The sequence below is a fragment of the Psammomys obesus genome, unplaced genomic scaffold, assembly GCF_907164565.1.
Source record: "Psammomys obesus unplaced genomic scaffold, mPsaObe1.curated_primary_1811, whole genome shotgun sequence".
Lineage (NCBI taxonomy): Eukaryota > Metazoa > Chordata > Mammalia > Rodentia > Muridae > Psammomys > Psammomys obesus.
Genome location: NW_026594152.1, coordinates 737307 through 739651, shown reverse-complemented (window position 1 = coordinate 739651; position 2345 = coordinate 737307). Strand labels below are relative to the sequence as shown.

Sequence of the window (2345 nt, the reverse complement as noted above, 5' to 3'; positions counted from 1 at the left end):
TCATGAGCTATCATAAATTCTGGGGACAGAGCTTCCCAGCCACCTCCAGGGTGTCTTTGTCACTCCGTCATCTATTCTGGCTAAGTTGCCTGAATCTGGCATCATGCTAAGAACATCCATGAAGTCTGAGGGCAGATCGTACTCCGTCGTAGAGGTTGGCTCCGTGGTTGAAGCGATAAAGGCCTTTTGTTTGCGGTGCCTGGTGTCTGGGACACAGCAGACACGATGATTTTTACATGCTTCCTGAATCATTTCTCCATAGTTGCAGTTTTTCCTGCAGTGCCCCGATTTGCTCAGGCATTTTTTCTCACCACCATAGGCTAAATGATTAAAGGAGAGACCAATGATTTTAAGTTACTCTTGCAAGGTGGCTATGGATTTGGCATTCCACAAATAACAGCAAGCCCAGAGCAGGAGGACAGCTGTCAGGCTCCTTGCTGCAGCTTGATAATATCGAGCTTCTTAAAGTAACATTTCCTGACCTCTTCCTTGCCTGTGTCTAAGCTTTTCTCAAAGTGTGATCTATCACTCATCAATGAAAGTAAACTTGCTACTTATAAGGCATTGGAGACAGTCATTACAAGCTCCCCTAACCTGTGTCAAGTTACCCGTTTCGAGAAACCCACCTGGGGCTGGTGAAATGATGCTTGGTGCTTGGCTCTAAGCCTCACGGGCTTGGGTTTGACCCTAAGACTCTTATCAATGGAGGGAAAGGACTGACTCCAAGTTTTTTAACTCTGATCTCCACACATGTATTATAAAACACACAGAGACACATACATGTGCTCTCCTCCCCCCAAATAAAAAATAAGTAAGTATATAAATGTAAACAATTATATAAAAAAAGAAAGAAATTCCCCTCATGACTGTGACTGAGTTCAGAAAACCTGAACCCTCTGATCTTATACAGATCACTCAAGGCAGACTTCAGAACTTGGCAAATGGCTTGAATAAATTGATAGGTTTTTGGTTTGGGTTTTGTTTTGTTTTATGTTGTGTTTGTTTGTTTGTTTGTTTGTTTAAAACAAAACAAAATAAGAAACTCCTCACTATGTAGCCTTGGCTGTCCTGGAACTCACTCTGTAGACCAGGCTGGCCTGGAACTCATAGAGATCCACTTGCCTCTGCCTCCCAAGCACTTGGTGTTAAGGTATGCACCACTATACCTGGCTATAGTTTTTATTACAGTAGAATTTTATAAGTTTGTAAAGAATGAGGCAGACTTGTAGGTGGCCAGAAAATATTAACTGAAACAAAAATGCTGTGTAACCATGGGGATAGTATATTTAGGGTTGTTTTTGTTTTTTTTAATGAGACAAATATGTGGGTCACTGTAAGGAGCTTTGCATGTTCTGAAATCTGCCTTGAGTGATCTTTGCCAGTAGGGAGGATGCAGGTTTGGGGGAGCAGTAGCATCAGGGCTCTGGCCATACCTTTGGGTAACTTTTTAAAGCAGTGGCTATCAAGCCCTAGACTTTCAGGGCTCAAGGGAGAAAGAAAGCCATCTCTGTCCACCCATGTAACACCTCTGCAGATATTTCAGTCACCAAACTCCAGAACGTGGGAAGATGAAGACCCTCCTTGAAAGCAGTAGCAAAACTTTGAAAAGGCGGAGACTCCACGGGGCTGGAGACTTTGGGTGGCTGTTTCAAGAGCTGTGCAAGCAGGGAATAAAACGGACGTGGGTGCAAGGCTAATAATCCTGTTCCTTAGGTGGAAACATGGTGAGAGGAGGAACTCCGGTCGTGCAAACTGCCCTGAGGATGACCTGACCCTCCTCCAACCTATCCTTGTCAGAGACACAGTCTCCGTGAGAAAGGTGTGCTGGTTGTGTGAGAGAGAACAGCCACACTCTGGGCCCCACAGGCCGGCGACCACGAGCCCTTCATTGTGGTCGCTTCCCTGGGTTCTGTTACCTGGGATCACTTGGGGCAGAAGAGCAAGGACAGGAAGAGCCAGCAGCAGAAGCCTCATGCTTCTCAGGAAGTGGGAGGCGGAAGAGCTAGGCATCCAGGACACTGGGTACAGCGTGACTCTGGCCAAGAGTTTTATTGGCCTTTCTGTAGTGGGGGCAGAGGAATGTGCATTGAGCCAGAGAGAGATGTAAAAGCGTACCCAAGCAAGACCTCAGCCTGCTGGCTGCTGTGCGGACTGAGCATCTGAGACAGGCCCTGAGAGCACATGAGAACCTTGTAAGGCCCTGAGGATGTGTTTGGGAGTCCAGAGAAGGAAAACTCACATGAGGACTCCATCTTAGCTTCTCCAGCCCTCTTGGCAGGGCTCCACCCCTTGCCCTCAGTCCCCCTCACTCTAGACTAAGTCTGCAGTCTGCTCTCAAGACTCTC

General features: G+C 46.8%; 1 protein-coding gene across 1 annotated transcript; it reads right to left on the bottom strand.

Moving 5' to 3' along the window:
* LOC129684762 (defensin beta 118-like) lies at positions 1-1974 on the bottom strand. The gene is made up of 2 exons (XM_055618009.1): positions 1785-1974; positions 1-320 (listed from the first exon to the last, which is right to left on the bottom strand). The coding sequence occupies exons 1-2, from the start codon at positions 1972-1974 to the stop codon at positions 1-3; spliced, it is 510 nt and encodes a 169-aa protein (XP_055473984.1).
* Positions 1975-2345: the final 371 nt, after the last annotated feature.

Coding starts and splice junctions, on each gene's coding strand:
- LOC129684762 (XM_055618009.1), bottom strand. CDS start 1,974: ATGAGGCTTCTGCTGCTGGCTCTTCCTGTCCTTGCTCTTCTGCCCCAA. Junction 321..1,784: donor TGTGTCTCTGACAAGGATAG/GTTGGAGGAGGG, acceptor TTAATCATTTAG/CCTATGGTGGTGAGAAAAAA.